The sequence below is a fragment of the Oncorhynchus tshawytscha genome, linkage group LG04 (genome assembly GCF_018296145.1).
Source record: "Oncorhynchus tshawytscha isolate Ot180627B linkage group LG04, Otsh_v2.0, whole genome shotgun sequence".
In the NCBI taxonomy this organism is placed as follows: domain Eukaryota; kingdom Metazoa; phylum Chordata; class Actinopteri; order Salmoniformes; family Salmonidae; genus Oncorhynchus; species Oncorhynchus tshawytscha.
This window is the reverse complement of record NC_056432.1, coordinates 46067586-46089453: the sequence shown is the minus strand read 5'-3', so window position 1 is coordinate 46089453 and position 21868 is coordinate 46067586. Positions and strand designations below refer to the sequence as shown.

At 41.3% G+C, this 21868-nt stretch overlaps 1 protein-coding gene across 1 annotated transcript; it reads left to right on the top strand.

Moving 5' to 3' along the window:
• The first annotated feature begins 430 nt into the window (after positions 1 to 430).
• LOC112248882 (interleukin-1 beta) lies at positions 431 to 3986 on the top strand. The gene is made up of 6 exons (XM_024418276.2): positions 431 to 576; positions 861 to 909; positions 1066 to 1267; positions 1895 to 2074; positions 2315 to 2451; positions 3312 to 3986. Exons 2-6 carry the CDS (start codon positions 877 to 879, stop codon positions 3540 to 3542), a joined length of 783 nt encoding a protein of 260 aa, XP_024274044.1. The 5' UTR covers positions 431 to 576; positions 861 to 876; the 3' UTR covers positions 3543 to 3986.
• Positions 3987 to 21868: the final 17882 nt, after the last annotated feature.

Sequence of the window (21868 nt, the reverse complement as noted above, 5' to 3'; positions counted from 1 at the left end):
GCAGGTGTTACATTCCTTTTTGGAAAAAATTAATGACATTTAGGCATACACATTGATTCTTGAATTTATAAATGCCTCACGAGCATATTTCAGCATATCTATAGTACCCCATCAGAACCCAAAACATAGCTGGTTTCACTACAATGTTTGTAAACAGAACATATAAACAAACACTATATAGCTTCAAAACATGGTTAAAACTATTTTTTTTAAATATCGTGGATGGTCAGTAATTGCATTCATAGCTCTGTCTCTGAATTTGAGAGTGGTTACATTTCTCCAGCCCCATCCCTCAGCTTTTTAATGATACGGGCGGGAGGACGCTTTGTTATAGTTTGAACTGCGGATTGTCCCTTTAAACAATACAATGTGCTAGCTGGTCTGGTAAAACCATCCCACTTCCTCCTGTGTGTAGAGGGAAATTCCCAGTGTGTGCCCAGGGTGTATATAGGACATACAGCTCACAACATGTAGTCAGAAAACATTGGTTCAGAGAACAATTTACGATTCACAAGAACTAAGGACTGAATACAAGACACTGCTACCTACCTACAAACTTCAAAACAACTCATTAAGGTAAATTAACTTTATACTTTACTCATGTTTGCAATAATACTTCTACTGTATTGATGTCCATGTATTATACAGCTAATTGTGGTAGCATTATTTATTGCTATATAGTGTTAGTAATAACTCATATTTAAAATGTTTATTTAGTTTGAACTGCATATGTATTTACTGTTAACATCAGATCTGAATGAGCTTTCAACTCTTCAGCATCTTTAAGCAACTGACTAAGCATGATGCCAATATATTATGGACAGGACAGAGCTTTACAAACGGATGCTTTTATTTTCCAGATCTAACTACACAGACATGGATTTTGAGTCAAACTACAGTTTAATAAAGGTGAGTCCCCAGCTACTACAAGGACAAGACATACAGTTGGACATAAAACATTCAAATTTAATTATACAGGAAATGTTAAACCCCCCCCAAAACAATTCTACACTGATACAACATATAATGTAATATTTCCTCTTCCCCTGTGTGTGTCCTGTGCAGAACACCTCTGAAAGCACAGCATGGAGCTCCAAGCTGCCTCAGGGTCTGGATCTGGAGGTATCCCATCACCCCATCACCATGCGCCACATTGCCAACCTCATCATCGCCATGGAGAGGTTAAAGGGTGGCGAGGGGGTTACCATGGGAACCGAGTTCAAGGACAAGGACCTGCTCAACTTCTTGCTGGAGAGTGCTGTGGAAGGTAGGGAGCAAGGTCAAAGACAATGGACTGGAGGAGCACCCTAAGGGGCTAGCCTGATCCCAGATCAGTTTGTACTGTTTGGTATGACAATGACCATAGGATTTGGCAAGACAGCACAAACAGATCTGGGACCAGGCTACCCCTAAGGGGATTTCCAATGTGTACCACACAATACCATTAGCTATCACCACTGGCCTATGTTCCAAACATCACACTATAGAATACCATTTAAAATGCATGCCCAACACATTGCTTCATTAAAAGTGGTATGCTACTGTAGTGTGGATATCTTAACAGAGCCCATAGACCAGTAGGGATGGAATTAAATTATAATTTTTGACATTTAACCTTTATTTAACTAGGCAAGTCAGTTAAGAACAAATTGTTATTTACAATGACGGCCTGCACCGGCCAAACCTGGGCGACGCTGGGCCAATTGTGCGCCGCCCTATGGGACTCCCAATCACAGCCAGTTAAGATACAGCCTGGAATCGAACCAGGGTGTCTAGTGATGCCTCTAGCACTGAGATGCAGTGCCCTAGACCGCTGTGCAACTCGGGAGCTCAATCAAGTGTATTCATACAACCATTCACTCATCTCCTACATCCTTTTCTCTCTTCTCACCAGAACATATAGTGTTGGAGTTGGAGTCGGCGCCCTCAACAAGGAGGAGGGCAGCAGGGTTCAGCAGTACATCACAGTATGAGTGTAGCGTCACTGACTCTGAGAACAAGTGCTGGGTCCTGATGAATGAGGCTATGGAGCTGCACGCCATGATGCTCCAGGGAGGCAGCAGCTACCACAAAGGTATGTTAACAACTGAGGCTCAGTCCCAAATTTCAAGGATTTTGTGTAATATATCACAAGACATCTAGTGGCCCATTTGGGTACTTCAGATTATCACAGCTGTCTGTAATCATTTTTGGCCCTCTGTGTGGCCTTATCACATGCTAAATATATGAACTAATTAAATAAGATGATTTTAATTCACAGTTGAGTTCTGATGAATGATGCTGACTGACTCTCTTCTCCTCTCCTCTGTCCCAGTGCATTTGAACCTGTCTTCGTACGTCACGCCCGTCCCCATTGAGACTGAAGCCAGACCTGTAGCCCTAGGCATAAAGGGATCCAACCTCTACCTGTCCTGCTCCAAATCGGGAGGCAGGCCCACCCTGCACCTAGAGGTAAATACCACAACTACTAAATGAATACTTGTCACGAGTCCAACCGAGGGTGTTTCCTTTTCCCGGGCGGGTGGCGCTCGGCGGTCGTCGTCACCGGCCTATTAGCTGCCACTGATTGTTTTTCCTCCCCCTCCTTGTATGTTTAGTGGTAGCACCTGTGTAGGGTTAATTAGTTTGTCTTTATTAGACAGCCGGCCCGCCTGGTTGTTGTGCGGGATTATTTCTATGTAACCTTCGGCTCTGTTGTAGAGGTACGTGTTTTGTGCCTGGTCGTGATTTGTTCCATTGTACATTTTGATTCCCTGTGTTTGGGAACGTTACTTTTGTGAGCACCCTGTGGTGTGTTAAGCGCTATTAAAAGACGCACAGCATTGAAATCTCTGTTTCCTGCATTTGACTCCACACCCACGACACCCGGAGCATTACAATACTACTATTGAATGAAAACTACTACTGAATAAATAATACTAGAACTGAATAATAATAATAATGCATAATACTACTACTGAATAATATTATGACTGGATAAATACTACTGAGTTAATACTACTACTTCTGAATAAACAGAACTACATTTTGGGGAAAAGTGCCTAGAAAAATAGACCGTTCAGCCTTACAAATGGCACCCCATACTACTACATGTGGAATGTAGGAGATAGTTGCAGTGTAGTTAAATAAGACTCGATAGCTAGGGCAGGGGTGGCCAACCCTGGTACTGGGGAGCCACAGTGTGGACAGGTTTTGTTCCAACAGCCACATCCTTAAACCAATAGCCAGAGAAACATTTATATTCACTCCTGGTGGTGACCTCTGACCGTTAATATTGAGTTTAACCCCTGATCCTCTCTCTCTCTCCTCAGGAGGTTGCGGACAAGGAGCAGCTGAAGTCCATCAGCCAGCAGAGCGACATGGTGCGTTTCCTTTTCTACAGACGGAACACCGGGGTTGACATCAGTACCCTGGAGTCTGCCAGGTTCAGGAACTGGTTCATCAGCACGGACATGCAGCAGGACTACACCAAACCGGTGGACATGTGTCAGAAGGCAGCCCCCAACCGCCTTACCACCTTCACCATCCAGCGCCACAACTAAGATGGCCGCAAACACTGACACAACACCAGTCAGGCCAAGGCCTCCAATAGAGATCCTCTACAATTCATGTGATTCTATTGGGCCTCTGTGATCAGGACTGGGTTGCCACTGTGGGTGCACGCACATCAACAGATTTAAGTGTATTGCTTGTAAGACACAAGAATTTCATGAGGTTTAGAGTATGTACTGAGTACAGCATGTTACCATTGGGGTGTATTGACGTAGTCAATATTGTGGTAAGCACCCCTGATATAATCGAAATATGCTTAAAATGAAAACTAAGTCATTATTGTTCTACTATTTATTAATATATCTATAATTCAGTAATTTATACTTATTTATCAATGTATTTATTTGGCTCTGTTGATGTTGCACATATTCATTGATACATGCAAACATTTAAAATTCTTATGTGCTCTTTTTAATAAACATATTTAAATTGAATATATCTTTTTCTCTCATGGTACTGTAATAACATGGTAATTGGGAGACCAAATACCAGAACCACAACACACCAATAAAAAAAAGATGACAAATGTATATAAATCATAGTTCACCACTATGTTAATGAATTTTCTATAAATTCACAACTTTAGTAGGAGTACCCAGAGCCATATATTAAGAAAATGTTATATATGGCTCTGGGCGTACCCATAGATATAGAACCATACTTATGGCTACATTCTACAGCAAAGGCGATGTGACACAATAACCAATGTATGGTTGAGTGCTACATCATCGACTGATAGATTGCTATAATATCCAATCAAAACAAGTCGCACCTGGGAAATCTACGACTTCTGACTTCAGTGAATTCCAGACAATTTCGGAACCCTGAAAAAAATGAGCCCCAACTGGGAAAAACTCAGAATTCCAAGTTGGAAACTCATCTTTCTAGAGTGCCAACATTCCGACCTGAAGAGCATGGATGTCATGATTTGACCTTGTTTTCTCTCCAGATTTCCCAGTTGTCTTCAAAGCACCATAACATATGTGGTCAGAGTCATATATGTAGAATTATGACACCTGGGAACTCTGAAAAACACAAGGTCAAATCATGACATCAGTGATCTTCAGGACAGAAAGTCGGAGTTCTAGAAAGAGCCTAAAGAGTTCCCGAGTTGGAATTCTGAGTTGGATGACCGTTCAAAACAATTTCTCACAGCCAGATCAAGTTGTTTTCCCAAATTCCCAGTTGTCTTGAACACACTGAAGTCTGATATTTCCAAGTTCCCAGTTGTTTTGAATGCTGCACTTGGCCAACTTTTAGAATGTTTAATATTGTTCTAATTCTAGACATTCAGTTAGAGGGCATTGTTTCAATAATCCCCATTAAATGTTCATGGGTAGTTAACATGGCTAACATAGAATGTTATAGCGTCATGTAAATCAGAAATCTGTATAAAATGAGGAGATGCTCATGTCTCCACCCTAACAATGATAGTCATTGTCCCAAAGGAGGGAAGGCAAAAGACAAGGGGTGTGTTCGTAAATTCACTCCGGAGTGCCAGAGTGCGATCTAGGTGTTGTTAGGTTGTCCGTTCAAAAAATTCAGAGTGTTTTGAGCGCACACTGGATGCTCTGGCCAAGGAGTAGAGCGTTCTGACCTCACAACGGCAGTCAAACACCCAAGCTAACTAGCTAACATTGGCTAGCTACTTCCAGACACAAATGAGAAAACACCTCACTCTGACCATTTTACTCGCCCTAGCAGATCTGGTTTCATGATATCCAGAGCATTGTTGACTGTAACTGTGTGACAAGTGGGCTCTACAATACACCCAAGCTTAGGTACAAAATAAGCCCATAGAAATGCATTGTGCTTGTTTTAGACATATTTTGGTGCGAGTGAAACATCTCGCACCGCCTCTTCCTCTGTGTAAATGCATCATGATGCTCAGTCTATACATTCAGTTGTATCATTTTTAAAATTGTTATATTCTCCATGTAATGTTAATGGGGAGCTACCATGGCTGCCATAGAACGTTGAAGTGTCATGTAAATGCATCATAATGTAGAAACTGCATTAGCCTCTAACTCTATAAATCAGTGGTGATTTTAGCATGTAAATCTGTGACGTGGTAAGGTTGGACCCAGGTGCAGCGAAGAGACCAGAGAAGGAATCAGTGGTTAAAGGATAAACATAATACTTTACTGTGATACGGTAGACGCAGGATCACAGTACACTTGGAAAAAACACCACTAAGTCTTGACTACTCACTCAGGAACCAATTGCACACAGTAAACAATTCAAGCGTCTGCAGATGACCACAGAAATCACACCTCTTGTAACAGGGAGACAATCATGAAATAATAAGACACCTGAGTCCAATAAAAGTTCTCTAGGACGGTCTCTGCCACCCTCTGGTGCGATGACAAATTCTTGGTGGAGCAAACAAAAAACATTTTTGGGGATGCATGCCAGCAAAGCCACTAAACAATACACAATACAAACACTGAACAATACATTAATTGCACTATAACTGTGACAAATGGTGCCCACAAACTGTTAGAGCCTAAAGCTGTCCCAACACCTTACTATTGCTAGACCTGGCTATCAGCGAAGCCTTGTCTGGCAGCGAAACAGTTCATTCAGCCTCATTTTCTGACTTTAAAAAATATATATAGAGCTAGGACACTACGTAGTCAATATAACTATTTGTTCAGCACTTTTGAAATGTACAGCGACAGAATTCAGAACATGGGCCATTCTTACAGTATTCTCCCTGTACACCAAGTCAGAATGGTAGGATTGTCACGATCATTTGTAGAAATGGACCAAGGCGCAGCGAATGTTGGGTTCTACATCATTTATTAATAGTGAAACTTAACAAAAACAATAAACCATAAAAGAACAACGAACCGGTGCTACATTTACTCAGAATACAATATCCCACAACCCACAGGTGGGAAAAAGGCTAAATATGATCCCCAGTTAGAGACAACGATTATCAGCTGCCTCTTATTGGGAATCATACAAATCCACCAACATAGAAAAACAAAACTAGAACCCCACATAGAAATAATAAACTAGACTAACCCCCAGTCACGCCCTGACCGACTCCACCATAGAAAATAAGGACTCTCTATGGTCAGGACGTGTCAAGGATAAATAAAAGGGGCATATAAGCAGACAATGAAAGCTTGTACAATATTCAATGATTACATTTCTCTACAACAGGTTATAGGCTACATGTGCAGCACCAAGTCAGAACACTGGGCGAAATTAAGAGGGGAAAATATACCAAATTATAAGGATGAGGCACATGGGCTACTAACAGCTTACTACACAACAGACAATTAGTATTACTTTCTTAGCTACCGTATACATATCTCCTTGGCATATTACATCATTTATTCAGCAGCATACCAAACATTTTTGGACTCACCTTGTTGTGCTGTGCTCACTTGAACAGGAAGGTGGCACTGCAGCCCTTCGTGGGCAAATTTTGCCATCAAAGTCTGGCATTTTCTGGATTTATGGTGCTTTCAAGACAACTGGAAACTCTGAAAAAAACAAGGTCATATCATGATGATGATCTTCAGGTCGTAGCGCTAGAAAGAGTCCCAAGTTCCCGACTTACAATTCCGTTGTTGGATAACCATTCAAAACGTATTTTCCCAGCTCGTTTTTTCCTGAGTTCCCAGTTGTCTTGAACTCACTGATGTCAGATTTCCCAGTCTGGAGTTAAGTTGTTTTAAGTGAGGCAGAAATCATGCTGGATTGACAGCATGGCCAATATTGAATGTTTATCATTTTAAGCTTGGAAAAGAGACACAGACTTGAAACTCCACACCCACTCCACTGAATAGCAAGCTAGTGATTGCTTTGCAATGGTTGCAGTTAGCAGCAACTGATTCCTTCGAAACCACTCATTGTTGAATTTGCAATTTACAACTTGTTGTGGAATGTTTATGTCCAATGGATGATTAGCACCAATATATTTCATCTATTATTTCTCTTAATTATTTATATTCACATGACAAGGATTAAAATGGATTTGTCAGTAGATTGTTGACTTATTTCATGATGATTACTGCTAGCTAAGATTTTGAAAGTATGATGTTGACATGATCAGTCCAATCAAAGCTAATGTAGACATAACGTGATTCGATGTCATTTTATCCGTGGCCAATGACTTTGAGCCTTCTTGGATGAACACTTCTAATGTAACTCTATGGCAGCACCCAAGGAGCTTGAATTTTCGAGCCCTACCACTAGATTTGGCAGCGATGTAGTGTCTCCATGAGTGACAGAACACTGAGCCAATCACTGCGCAACTAGAGAACATTACCAACCCCTACGCTCCGTATTTTCCACTGGCTGCCCCACCACAGAAAGCACTGAGCAAGCTGAAACACCTGCATGTTGGAGCTGCCTTAATCAAGAAAGAAAAAAAGAGATCATGTTTGTATGCAACTTTTTTTTCAATGATTAAAAAAGTACAAAAAAAGTGTATTTCTACTTCTTTGTATTTTTTGCTAAAATGTGGGGCTCAAAATGACAGGTCGCTACTGCTCTAAATACATGGCTCTGGGTGTGGTTAGCTGACACTGTTACTGCACTGGCTCATAGCCCATAACAGTGAGGGAGACAACACAGAGATAAAGACGTAACAAACATTAATTAAACAACGTAAACTATATACAAGTAACAATGGTGTGTGTAGTCAGTAGTGCCAGTGAGTGGATGCATGCATAGATGGTGATAATGAGGGGTGCCAAAACAAAAACACAAAGAAGCTCCAAAATGCCACAAGCAAAAACAACAATGTGTCTGTGTGAAGAGTCTCTTCAATGTATGGGGGAAAGGTGTATTTATCCCCGGGACACACTGGAGCCCAGATATACCCATTTCACTGACGACACTTCCGGCTTTACGGAAAACAAGAGCAAAGAATACGGTCCAAACACTTAAGACACACCCTATCCCCTCAGCCCTCAAATTAAGTGGACACTTCTGATGACGTATTATGAAGTCTGACTAGTATACACTTGCAGGGCAAGGGCGGAATAAATTATTTTTTTAATTCGTCACTAGTTCATTCAACGATGATTGTGTTTTCAGCCACCGGTAGCTTGTGATTGCTTTATATGTGCTAGTCAATTAAGAGTGTATGTCTACTTATATTAAATATATCATTATTAACAATGCTCCTACTGTATGACAGCTAGCAAATTAATTAGCTAACTAACGAGAGGCTACCTAGCTGGAACTGCTGAAGAAGGAAAAATCATATCTACTTTTTATGAGACGTGTTTGTGCCGTCATGTGCATTAGTTGCTCAATTTCTAACATATTTGCATTCGTTTTTACTTACACTTGTGTGTTTGTAACGGATTTCCTCCTCTTTGTCTGAGGAGGAGTAAGGATCGGACCAAAATGCAGCGTGGTAAGTGTTCATAATTTTAATTAAAGAAAACACTGAATCAATACAAAAATAACTAAATGAACGAAACAGTCCTGTCTGGTGACATACACACATAACACAAAGACAGAAAATAAACACCCACAAAACACAGGTGGAAAAAAGGCTACCTAAGTATGATTCTCAATCAGAGACAACTAACGACACCTGCCTCTGATTGAGAACCATACTAGGCCGAACACAAAAACCAAACATAGAAAAACAACCAGACTGCCCACCCCAACTCACGCCCTGACCATATAAACAAAGACAAAACAAAGGAACTAAGGTCAAAACGTGACAGTGTTCCATTATCCATGAATGTTGTTTTTAAGTTTTCGCAGACTTTTCTTAGCAGATGTACAATTGTAGCAAATTTAATTATTGGGTGTTTTAGGCCCGTGGTGAACATAATTGTACACTCGCAAAGCCGACTAAAATGAGGGTTGAGGGGTTTACCTTGCAAAATTCCCTTTCTTGGCTAAACATTTGGAACGACCCCTAAGATGGAGACGAGGATTCCCCCAGGGGCATAAGGCGAGGGTAAGTGGACGAGGGTGTGTCTTAAGAATTCGGCAGACAGTGTGGGAGGGTCGTCACAAAACTTAAAATACCAAAGCTAAGAAGAGTTTTCATTAGTGTAGTTAGACCACTGGTGCAGTGGTTAAGGGCGCTGTACTGCTGTGCTGCCAGAGACTGGGTTCGCGCCCAGGCTCTGTCGCCAACCGGCTGTGACCGGGAGGTCCGTGGGGCGACGCACAATTGGCCTAGTGTCGTCCGGGTTAGGGAGGGTTTGGCCGGTAGGGATATCCTTGTCTCATATCGCACCAGCGACTCCTGTGGCAGGCCGGGCGCAGTGCACGCTAACCAAGGTTGCCAGGTGCACGGTGTTTCCTCCAACACATTGGTGCGGCTGGCTTCCGGGTTGGATGCGCGCTGTGTTAAGAAGCAGTGCGGCTTGGTTAGGTTGTGTATCGGAGGACACATGACTTTCAACCTTCGTCTCTCCTGAGCCCATACGGGAGTTGTAGCGATGAGACAAGATAGTAGCTACTAACAATTGAATACCATGAAATTGGGGAGAAAAAAGGGGTATATATATATATATATATATATATTACCCTTGTTGTCAAAAACATCAAGAACAAAGTCAATATTCCTCTCATGCCAGCTGGGGTAGAACAATGAGCTTTATGGGAAAATAGGCCATTAAAGCTTGTTGGTGAAACCTAGCCAATTTAGCAGGTAATCTTTCAGGAATATAATTACATTTCAGTAAAAATTGAAGACTCCCAACTTATTAAACACATTATTTGGAATGACATACCATATTGAATCAGTATTGATCAAACATCTTATCAACCAGTTTAAATGTGTTATTTATGTCCAAAAAATCCAACACTTCTACACCGCCTTCAGCTCTATTGTTAGAAAGGACTGACTTTTTTAGTTTGTGAGACTTATTTTTCCAGATGAAGTCAAGAAAGGTCTTATTGATCTCTTTACAAGTAGCAGGATTTACTCATAACGATAATGAGGGGTACACAAAATGAGACAGTCCCTCTGCCTTGGACAGTACTCTCCCAAGTATAGGAAGATCTCTTTGTAGACAATTATTGAATATATTTTTGGTTTTCTTAATTTTAGGAGAGAAATTCAAATGTTGTGTTTTTTGACAGATGTATTCCTAAATATTTAACAGAGTCCTTTACAGGAATATTTTCTATTTCTTTATCATCAGAGTCAAATAAACATAAGATTTCACATTTAGAAACATTCAGTTTTAATCCTGATGCAATAGAAAATACAGTTATAGCATTAAGGGCATGGGCGACCTGGTCTTTGTCTCTTAAGAAAATAGTAGTGTCATCAGCCAGTTGGGAAATTGAGTTCTTTGGTAAAAATGTTTAAGCCATACAAATTTGCATTATTCAGAAATATTGAGAGATAGAAGTTCCACAACCAAAATGAATAAAAATGGCGAAATTGGGCATCCCTGTCGTACAATTCTGTTGATACTGAATCTTTTGGAAGTATTAAGGTTTAGTGACACAGAACTATTTATATCTTTGTAAAACATGCAAATTATTTTGATCAAATTTTCACCAAATCCAAAAAGTTTGAGACCTAAAGAGAAATTCATGTTCAGTTGTGTCAAAGGCTTTTCAGAAGTCCAAAAATAAGGCAACCACATCAGAGTCAATTGCATCTGAATAATCTATAAGGTTCAAGACTAAACAAATGTTAGAGCTTATGGCAACGGCCCTTCATAAATCCTGTTTGAGTCTCATCTCATTTATAATGGTATCTATTCCTTTCTTTAATCTTTTGGCATAAACCAGAGCAATCAATTTGTAATCACTATTTAATAAAGTAATTGGTCTCCAATTGTCAATGAGAGAAGGGTCTTTATCGGGTTTCGGAATCAATGAAATATGGCCTTGTTTCATAGTGGAGACCATTGCCCACTTAATGCAATCTTGAAACATAAAAAATTGGTTCTTCTAGTAACTCCCAAAACTGTCTATCGAATTCAACTGACAGGCCATCAGGGCCAGGTGTTTTCCTTTTTTCATTGAATTCAGAGCCTCAAACTGAGTGGAAATCAGTTTTGAATTCACAAACTGAGTGGAAATCATCCTCAATCACAGGGAAATAATTCTGAATGTGGCAAATGTAGATTTCACAACCCTCTTCCTGAAATTGAGAGCTGTAAAGCTTTTCATAAAAGGAATTGACAAATGATGATATTGTAATGGGATCTTTGCATAAAACATCGTTGATGTTGAGTGCAGTTATTGCTTTTCTTTTGTAGTTTCTCTTTTCAAGTGCAAAAAAGGAACTAGTGTTTCTTTCACCCTCTTCAATCCATTTTGCACTTGACCTTACAAAGGCACCCATTGCCAGATCCGTGTAAGTCTGTTCTAATTCTAGTTGTAAAGATTTTAATACAGACTCCTCTTCTTCAGATAGATTATCTTTCTTTAGAAAACTGTCAAGCTTCTTTAAGGTTCTTTAATTGCATCAGCTCTTTGGGCGTTTAATGGCTACCACTCTGACTTTATATTTGAAGAATTCCCATCTACTTCCATGACCCAAGTCTTTTCTTGCAAAAATATCTTTAGCTAATGATTTGATGTTTTCAATGAGATCAGTATCTTTAAGAAGTGTGTTGTTTCATTTCCAGTATCCTCGAGTACCTTTTGATCTTTTGGTAGCTTGTAAATTCAGGGAAATCAAGTGATGATCAGAAAAGGAAGCCAACTGATGATCTACTTCTATAACAAATTGTAACAAAAAAGGGGAAATTAGGAATAAATCTATTCTAATTACGTGACTTAGTTTTGTTGGTCCAGGTATAACCCTTTGCATCTGGTTGTGCTTTCCAAAATTTCAAATCACTTTCACCCGGATGAGTTTCCTGAAGGACAAAATCTGCGTTACTGCATTTACAATATAAAAATAAAGCTACAAATAAAATAGATTTCTCTAACCCCTAGCATTCAGACTAACGATATTGAGTGAATTGAAAACTAACTCCCCCATTAAAAAAAGAAAGAACACAAATTAGATAACACAAGTAGTAATGTGAACAATAAAACAAACAGTGAACCTTGAGAGGATTACTCCGACGGAAAATTACACTCGGCTGAGGTAGCAGAATAACACATCTATTTACTTCCTTTTTTTAGTTGGCAAGTGTTCATCAGTTGTAGTGCATTTATTTGTGGTAGTACGTTAACTCTACTCTTGGTAGTACTCACAGTTCCAATATCATTCTTCCTTGGATAAACGCGTGTGGGCCCTTGAACCCAGCCTTCTTTCCCTCTTGTCCTCTGTATAAGCGGCCACATTTTCTCTCTGGCAGCCTGATCCTGCATTATCAGAGCTTCTTTGATGCGGAGCTTCTTCTCATCCAGAAACTTGTTCCCCTTGGCCATTTTCCAAATGATGTCCCTGTAATGGCGCATAGTTAGGCGCAGGATGATATTGCTATTCAGACGTTGTAGATCTGGCAGGTGTCAGGAGCGTCTAATGCCGCGTTCAAATCAACTGGAAACTAGGAAATCTCTGAATACAGTGCGTTCAAGACAGTGATAAATCGTTTTGAACGGTCATCCAACTCGGAAGCCGGCTAATAGCGAACCGTAACTTTTATTCCATTGAAATAGCAAGTAATTTACACTAATAAAACTTTTCTCAAGTGACTAGATTTCGTACAAACAGCAATGGAGGCGGAAGAAATGGTGACTAAAATCCACAGAAAAGGTAAGGTGTACGGTTAGCTAAATGCAAACGTAGCTCAACGGAGAGTAGTGTACGTGAATGTCGTTTTACGTAGTTAGTTAACGTTAGCTAGTTCGTAAAGTTTGAGAACAGCCATCATCCTGCAACAACAATGTTGCGGGGCACATTGGCGTTACCGAGGTCAAAATATTTTTTTACTGGATATTCGGTCAATAGTTATTGATCAAAGCATGCCATGACGATGAAGATGGTATATTCTGAATCAGAGGTAGATGGAGAAAAATCCACAGCTTTTTTTCTGGCTTTCAATTTCAATAGTTCTTACACAGTGTGCCATAACTATGGAAGTTATATATTCTGAATCGGGAGAGGATGGACAAAAATTCACGGCTTAATTTGTTTTTGAAATGTTATTTATTTTGCCTTAAATCTTCAAACGCTGTGGATTTGTATCCATCTTCCCCTGATTCACAATATATCATGTTCATAGTCTTGGCACACTTTGTGTAAGAGCTATTGAAGATTGAATGCTTTAAAAAATAAAATGAACAAACATGTATTTTTATCAATTGACGTTGCTTCTTTCTTTTACAGAATTGCGCAAGCAGAAGTTGATGGAGTACTTAGCAGTCAAGGGAAAACTGAAGCCCCCCAACCCAAAGTAATACATCTGCCTGGCTAGACAGCTACAGTATCTATGGCCTGTATGAAGTAACTAACTGCCATTAATGGCAATACTTCAGTTTGACATGTCTTATCCATGGACTTGTGTAAATAATGTCTTATCACACATTACGTATTTCAGACCTTATCTCCGTGATGACATTAAAGCAGAGAGAAGCAGCATGTCTGCAGTGAAGGATGACGTAAGTAATTCTCCCTGTTCTCTCCTCCTTGACACTCTCTCAAAGCAAGCTTGGCAGTTTGCGCACTATCAATTATAATTTACTGATGTTGAGAAGTTGGGCCCACTGTTTAGTATTTATTTAACCTTTATTTAACTAGGAAAGTCAGTTAAGAACAAATTCTAATTTACAACGACGCCCTACCGGGGAACAGTCGGTCAACTGCCTTGTTCAGGGGCAGAACGGCAGATTTTTATCTTGTCAGCTCTGGGATTCGATCCAGCAACCACTGTTGATTCAAAGCAGAAAAGTTGCTAAGCTAGCTAGCTATATTAACGGATGTTGTTTTGTTATTACACATATATAGAAATAGTCGCAAACTATATATAAGCTCCCAGTAATTTATTGGGAAAACCACCAATGTTTCGGCATCACTGTGCCACCTTCAAGGTAATATCATGAATGCATGAGCCAGGTTATGTAGACAATTAGTGCAACCAATGACAATAGTGAGGGATCTGTCATAGTAACCTGGTTCAAGCACTCATGATATTACGCTGAAGAAGGCACAGTAACTCCAAAACTTTGGTGGTTTACCCAATAAATTACTGGCAGCTTACACACTGAGTGTACAAAACCTTCCTAATATTGAGTTGCACCCCCTTTTGCCCTCAGAACAGCCTCAGTTTGTTGGGGCATGGCCTCTACAAGGTGTTGAAAGCGTTCCACAGGGATGCTGGCCCATGTTGACGACAATGCTTCCCACAGTTGTGTCAAGTTGGCTGGATGTCCTTTGGGTGGTGGACCATTCTTGATACACATGGGAAACTGTTAATTGTGTTAAACCCAGCAGTGTTGCAGATCTTGACACTCAAACCGGTGCGACTGGCACCTACTACCATGAGGCATTTCAATATTTTGTATTTCCCATTCACCCTCTGAATGGCACGCATGCACAATGTCTCAAGGCTTAAAAATCCTTCTTTAACCTGTCTTCTCCCCTTCATCTACAATGATAGAAGTGGATTTAACAGGTTTCATCAAGAGGGGATCATATCTTTCATCTGGATGCACCTAGTCAGTCTATGTCATGGAAAGAACAGATGTTCCTAATGTTTTGTACACTCAGTGTGCAACTCTTTATTTGTATAGTCTACAGTTTACTCGCCGTAATTCAGCACCTCTACCAACTTTTTTTGTGTATGCCCCAGCTCATGCTTTTCACTTGTCACCCTGCCCACATGAAAATAGTGCCAGCCAGACCACACTCCACTCTCCCTACAAAAACATGCCCAGGCACCACCAACCACCCCAGAACTGAGCCCAACCCAGCTGTTAAAGCTAGCAATGCATGCCCTAACTTTGCCAAACTTCTGGCCAACACTGTTAGGACATATTCTGCCAACACAACCAGACCACTGCCAAACACTACTGGGAAACACACCAACAATACCAATACATCGAGCACACACTCCAATACAGCCAGCACCCGCCCCAGCACATCTAGCAGTGTGAGAATGAGTCTTAGTACAGCGGCTAAAACCAAGACAGGCCTCATGTCTGCTCAGGTGCAGCCTAGAAATACATACCCCATAGCCACCATCCCTGCACCTGATGCAACCCCCACCACCACCTTTGTCTTAAACAGAGTTTGCCCAAGCACAATCCCAGTGGCTCAGAGGCCAGTTGTGGGGGCCACTCAGGGGAGAATTAATTGAGTCACTACCGTGAGTAAAACATAACCAGAGGACAGATGCCTCGGCTGTGGACAATGGGCAAAGGAGGAGCCAAGCTCTCAGCAGAATTGACTCTAAACCACTTCCAGGGAGAACCAGTAAACCAGCAGGGCTGAGGCAACCTGTCACTGGGCCTAAACCAACCATCCAAAGCCCTACTGGTCTACCTGGATCCAAGACTGCAGCTATGAAGCCAGGGGAGAAAGGGAAAAACGCAGCCAGAGATTCGATCCAAGTGGTTGAGCCTGTGAAGAGGGCTCCACCAAAGCACAGGTTAGAGGAGCCGGAGGGGCCACCACTCGGACATGTAAGCCTGCCTCTCAAGCCTCCGCCGGGATAACAGGGAACCAAAGGCAGGCCAAGGCTCTGAGTAGGGCCATGCATGCAGCTGTGGCTAAGATGGGAGTGCCAGACGTGTCCCCCTGCTTAAGCCAGTACATGTCCAGGCCCGTCTGAAGTTTGCTAGAGAGCATTTGGATGATCCAGAAGAAGATTGGGAGAATGTCATATGGTCAGATGAAACCAAAATATAACTTTTTGGTAAAAACTCAACTCGTCGTGTTTGGAGGACAAAGAATGCTGAGTTGCATCCAAAGAACACCATACCTACTGTGGAGCATGGGGGTGGAAACATCATGCTTTGGGGCTGTTTTTCTGCAAAGGGACCAGGACGACTGATCCGTGTAAAGGAAAGAATGAATGGGCCATGTATCATGAGATTTTGAGTGAAAACCTCCTTCCATCAGCAAGGGCATTGAAAATAAAACGTGGCTGGGTCTTTCAGCATGACGATGATCCCAAACACACCGCCCGGGCAACGAAGGAGTGGCTTCGTAAGAAGCATTTCAAGCTCCTGGAGTGGCCTAGTCAGTCTCCAGATCTCAACCCCATAGAAAATCTTTGAAAGTCCGTGTTTCCCAGCAACAGCCCCAAAACATCACTGCTCTAGAGGAGATCTGCATGGAGGAATGGGCCAAAATACCAGCAGTAGTGTGTGAAAACCTTGTGAAGACTTACAGAAAACGTTTGAACTCTGTCATTGCCAACAAAGGCTATATAACAAAGTATTGAGATAAACTTTTGTTATTGACCAAATACTTATTTTCCACCATAATTTGCAAATAAATTCATTAAAAATCCTACAATGTGATTTTCTGGATTTTTTTCTCATTTTGTCTGTCATAGTTGAAGTGTACCTATGATGAAAATGACAGGCCTCTCTCATCTTTTTAAGTGGGAGAACTTGCACAATTGGTGGCTGGCTAAATACTTTTTTGCCCCACTGTATATATATATATGTATACATATCACACACACACACACACACACTACCGTTCAAAAGTTTGGGGTCACTCCTCGTTTTTCAAAGAAAATCAAGTTTTTTTTGTCCATATAAAATTGATCAGAAATACAGTGTAGACATTGTTAATGTTGTAAATGACTTTATTTTTTATGGAAATCTACATAGGCATACAGAGGCCCATACATTTATAATTCCTGACGTTTAATCCTAGTAAAAATTCCCTGTCTTAGGTCAGTTAGGATCACCACTTTATTTTATTTTAAGAATGTGAAATGTCGGAATAATAGTAGAGAGAATGATTTATTTCAGCTTTTATTTCTTTCATCAAATTCCCAGTGGGTCAGAAGTTTACATACACTTAATTAGTATTTGGTAGCATTAACCTTTAAATTGTTTAACTTGGGTCAAACGTTTCGGGTATCCTTCCACAAGCTTCCCACAATAAATTGGGTGAATTTTGGCCCATTCCTCCTGACAGAGCTGGTGTAACTGAGTCAGGTTTGTAGGCCTCCTTGCTCGCACACACTTTTTCAGTTCTGCCTGCAAATGTTCTATAGGATTGAGGTCAGGGCTTTGTGATGGCCACTCCAATACCTTGACTTGGTTGTCCTTAAGCCATTTTGCCACAACTTTGGAAGTATGCTTGCGGTCATTGTCCATTTGGAAGACCCATTTGCTATCAAACTAACTTCTTGACGGATGTCTTGAGATGTTGATTCAATATATCCACAATTTTTCTTAACTCATGGTGCCATCTATTTTGTGAAGTGCACCAGTCCCTTCTGCATCAAAGCACCCCCACAACATGATGCTGCCACCCCCGATCATCACGGTTGGGATGGTGATCTTCGGCTTGCAAGCCGCCCCTTTTTTCTCCAAACATAACGATGGTCATTATGGCCAGTTCTATTTTTGTTTCATCAGACTAGAGGACATTTCTCTAAAAAGTGCGGTCTTTGTCCCCATGTGCAGTTGCAAACCGTAGTCTGGCTTTTTTATGGTGGTTTTGGAGCAGTGGCTTCTTCCTTGCTGAGTGGCCTTTCAGGTTATGTCGATATAGGACCTGTTTTACTGTGGCTATAGATACTTTTGCACCTGTTTCCTCCAACATCTTCACAAGGTCCTTTGCTGTTGTTCTGGGATTGATTTGCACTTTTCGCACCAAAGTACATTCATCTCTAGGAGACAGAACATGTATCCTTCCTGAGTGGTATGATGGCTGCGTGGTCCCATGGTGTTTATACTTGCGTACTATTGTTTGTACAGATGAACGTCGTACTTTCAGGCGTTTGGAAATTGTTCCCAAGGATGAAACAGACTTGTGGAGATCTACAGGTTTTGGCTGATTTCTTTTGATTTTCCCATGATGTCAGGCAAAAAGGCACTGAGTTTGAAGGTAGGCCTTGAAAGACATCCACAGGTACACATCCAATTGACTCAAATTACGCCAATTTACTCAAATTATGTCAATTAGCCTATCAGAAGCTTCTAAAGCCATGACATAATTTTCTGGAATTTTCCAAGCAGTTTAAAGGCACAGTCAACTTAGTGTATGTAAACATCTGACCCACTGGAATTATGATGCAGTGAAATAATCCATCTGTAAACAATTGTTGGAATAATTACTTGTGTCATGCACAAAGTAAATGTCCTAACCAACTTGCCAAAACTATAGTTTGTTAACAAAACATTTGTAGAGTAAAACGAGTTTTAATGACTCCAACCTAAGTGTATGTAAACTTCCGACTTCAACTGTATGTTAGCACAGCTGAAAACTATTGTTCTGATTTAAAGAAGCAATAAAACTAGCCTTCTTTAGACTAGTTGAGCATCTGGAGCATCAGCATTTGTGGGTTCGAGTACAGGCTCAAAATGTCCAGAAACATGTCCAGAAACAAATAACTTTTAAAGTTCTTCTGAAACTTTATTCTGAAACTCGTTAGTCTATTCTTGGAGGTTCCGGACTGTGGCCCATCATTGGAGGTTCTGGACTGTGGCCCATAGCCGGAAGCTCTGGACTGGGAACTGTCGCTGTAAGCTCTGGACCGGGAACAGTCGCCAGAAGCTCTGGAATGGGAACTTTCGCCAGAAGCTCTGGAATGGGAACTTTCGCCAGAAGCTCTGGACTGTGGAGGCGCACTGGAGGCCTGATGCGTGGTGCTGGCACTGGTGTTACCGGGCTGATGACACGCACCTCAGGGCGAGTGCGGAGAGGAGGCACAGGGCGTACTGGACTGTGGAGGTGCACTGGAGGCCTGATGCGTGGGACCAGTACAGGTGGCACCGGGCTGATGACACGCACCTCAGGGCGAGTATGGGGAGAAGGCACAGGACGTACTGGACTGTGGAGGCACACTGGAGGTCTAGAGCGCAGAGCTGGCACAACCCTCTGGGATTGATTTGCACTTTTCGCACTGACTGGATGCTCTCTCCAGCCCGGAGTGAAGGCGCACTGGGGATATCGTGCGTAGAGCTGGCGCAGGATATCCTGGGCAGAAGAGATGCACCGGATGCCAGGATCGCTGAGCCGGCACAATCCATCCTGGCTGAATGCCCAATCTAGCACGGCAACTGCGCGGAGCTGGAACAGAGCGCACTGGGCTATGAATGCGTACTGGAGACACCGTGCGCATCACTGCATAACACGGTGCCTGACCAGTCACACGCTCCCCACGGTAAGCACGGGGAGTTAGCTCAGGTCTAAACTCTGACTCCGCCAATCTCCCCGTGAGCCCCCCCACGGGGAGATTGGCTGCCTCTCGTTCTTGCTCCGTTGAGCTATCTCCTCGTATCATCGCCGTTCCGCTTTCGCTGCCTCTATCTCCTCCTTAGGACGGCGATACTCCCTGGCCTGCGTCCAGGGTCCTTTTCCATCCAGGATCTCCTCCCAAGTCCACTCCTCCTGTACATGCTGCTTGGTCCATTTTTGGTGGATTCTTCTGTCACGTCCGTCGTTAGAATGAGAACAAGGCGCAGCGTGGTATGAGTACATTCTCTTTTATTGAATGAACACCGAACAAACCAACAAAATGAACAAAAGAAACGTGAAGCTATACAAAATAGTGCTGACGCTCTACACATAGTCAAGATCTCACAAACACAAATGAGGAAATGGTTACCTAAATATGATCCCCAATCAGAGAAAATGATAAACAGCTGCCTCTGATTGGGAACCATATCAGGCCACCATAGAAATACAAAAACACCTAGATGACCCACCCAAGTCACTATCACACCCCAACCAACACAGAGAAAAAACAGCTTACTATGGTCAGGGCGTGACAGAGGAACTATGGTCATTCTCAACGGATATAAAAACAGACTTCATTTTTTCTAATGTCTTAAGTGTCTATGTTTATCCTGTGTTATCATTTATTTAGTTAGTAAATACATAATTAATTACACAATTTGTGTATTACTGCCTTATAAGGCTGGGGATTTTGCAGATGCAGGAGGTTACGACTGTTCAGAATGAAGATATGATAAGAGGTTATTAATACGTTGACTGTTTTATGGCTGTGATCGGTAAAGACCTTTAGGAGTTTAATTCGGGAGATTGTAACTCTTTAAAGGACCACTCTTGTGGTGCCCCAAATTCCTAATGAGTTAATGGTTACATTATTAAATTTAATCAGGTAACAATTAAACATAGTTGATTCGATAAATAACAGTCATCAGATTAACGAAAGTAAAGTCATAACATATACTTGTGGAATTATGCTGAAACGGTCAGGGCTTTGGTTGAAAGTAGTGCACTGTGTAGGGCAATGGTTCTCCAACCACTCCTCGGGGACACCCAGCTGTTTCACAATTTTGTTGTAGTCCTGAAATATCTCAGCTGATTCACCTAGTCAAGGGCTTGATGATTAGTGGACAAGTTCAAGGTGTGCTAGTTCTGGAATAGATCAAATGCATGGAACAACTTGGGATTCCCGAGGTTTGAGAACCACTGATATAGGGTGCCATTTGTGATTCAGCCTCTGCCTTCACTGTGAGAGCAAGACATTTGGAGGAACACAGAGTCCTAGGGCATAATTTACAACCTTTGTTGTATCTGACCGTTTCTAAAAGACAAAAACAATTGCTAATTATTGTGGACCTGTAAACAGATCGTTTAAATTTTCTGAACCTAAATATACTGCACTGCCTGGGAAATCTGAAACATGTCTACTCTGAAAAAAATGAAAACTGCAGTAGGCCTACTTACAGTGGTAGCTATCACACTGCAAAAAAAAAAAACTTTCTGTTCACCTGTTAAATTCGACTGTATGTTATAAACCACACTCTTTCAGATGCATAGAGCAAAATAAATGTCTATTTGTAATTATTTTAAAATGCAAATAAAAGAAAATAAATGTTCGCTCTTCTTGCTTACAGTAAATGATTGCATCTAGTTATTATATTTAGCTAACTGTTTTTTTGTTATGAATAAGACTAAGTATTCACCCCCTTGGCTTTTTTGCTATTTTGTTGTATTACAATCTGTAATTTTAAATTGAATTTGAATTGTATTTAATGTAATGGACATACACAAAATAGTCCAAATTGGTGAAGTGAATTTTAATTTTTTTAAACGGAACAGTGGTGCGTGGATATGTATTCACCCCCTTTGCTATGAAGCCCTTAAATAAGACCTGGTGCAACCAATTACCTTCAGAAGTCACATAATTAGTTAGATTGCACACAGGTGGACTTTATTTAAGTGTCACATGATCGCAGTATATATACACCTGTTCTGAAAGGCTCCAGAGTCTGTAACAACACTCAGCAAGGGGCACAACCAAGC

What these genes read in the sequence shown, in the direction of transcription:
- LOC112248882 (XM_024418276.2), top strand. Translation starts at nt 877, where the DNA reads ATGGATTTTGAGTCAAACTACAGTTTAATAAAG. An exon ending in GCTGGAGAGTGCTGTGGAAG is followed by an intron (nt 1,268 to 1,894) that starts GTAGGGAGCAAG and finishes TCTTCTCACCAG; the next exon opens with AACATATAGTGTTGGAGTTG. An exon ending in GGCCCACCCTGCACCTAGAG is followed by an intron (nt 2,452 to 3,311) that starts GTAAATACCACA and finishes CTCTCTCCTCAG; the next exon opens with GAGGTTGCGGACAAGGAGCA.